The sequence below is a fragment of the Rhincodon typus genome, unplaced genomic scaffold, assembly GCF_021869965.1.
Source record: "Rhincodon typus isolate 14 unplaced genomic scaffold, sRhiTyp1.1 hic_rhity00014072, whole genome shotgun sequence".
NCBI classification, from domain to species: Eukaryota; Metazoa; Chordata; class Chondrichthyes; order Orectolobiformes; family Rhincodontidae; genus Rhincodon; species Rhincodon typus.
Genome location: NW_025979710.1, coordinates 5591 through 5975, shown reverse-complemented (window position 1 = coordinate 5975; position 385 = coordinate 5591). Strand labels below are relative to the sequence as shown.

The 385-nt window shown below is 60.8% G+C and overlaps 1 protein-coding gene across 1 annotated transcript in view; it reads left to right on the top strand.

Moving 5' to 3' along the window:
- The first annotated feature begins 88 nt into the window (after nucleotides 1-88).
- The window catches only part of LOC125482637 (growth arrest-specific protein 6-like), a 5612-nt gene continuing 5315 nt past the window's right edge, over nucleotides 89-385 (top strand). The window contains exon 1 of the mRNA XM_048594744.1: nucleotides 89-248. Coding sequence (XP_048450701.1) covers nucleotides 149-248 — 100 coding nt within the window. The 5' untranslated portion in view covers nucleotides 89-148. The remainder of the gene's footprint in view (nucleotides 249-385) is intronic.

The window sequence follows — 385 nt, the reverse complement described above, 5'->3', positions numbered from 1 at the left end:
CTTTCTCCTTGCCCCCTAAACCCCCCCACCCAAACCACCCCGCACCCTCACTTCCTCCCTCCCTGACCCCCTCCCCGTTCAGCTCAGAGTCCCCCTGGATGCCTGCATCACCAACTGGAACTGGCTGAATCAGAACACCTCCAGGTTGATGAAGAAAGTCGCTCACAATCCCAACATACAGTGTCCGACCAACATTGTCCCCGGATCCTTCTTCCCCGGAATTGGGATCGCCGTATTCCGGAGCAGTGGTGAGTCTCTGGGACCCTGTGATCACCCTCAACTCCCACTCCCCCCTCAACCCCTCCCCTCAGACAGCCCTTCCACTACCGTGACTGGGAGAGGGGTGGGGGGGAGTGTGGGGTTTGGGGTAGAGGAGGGTGGGGGG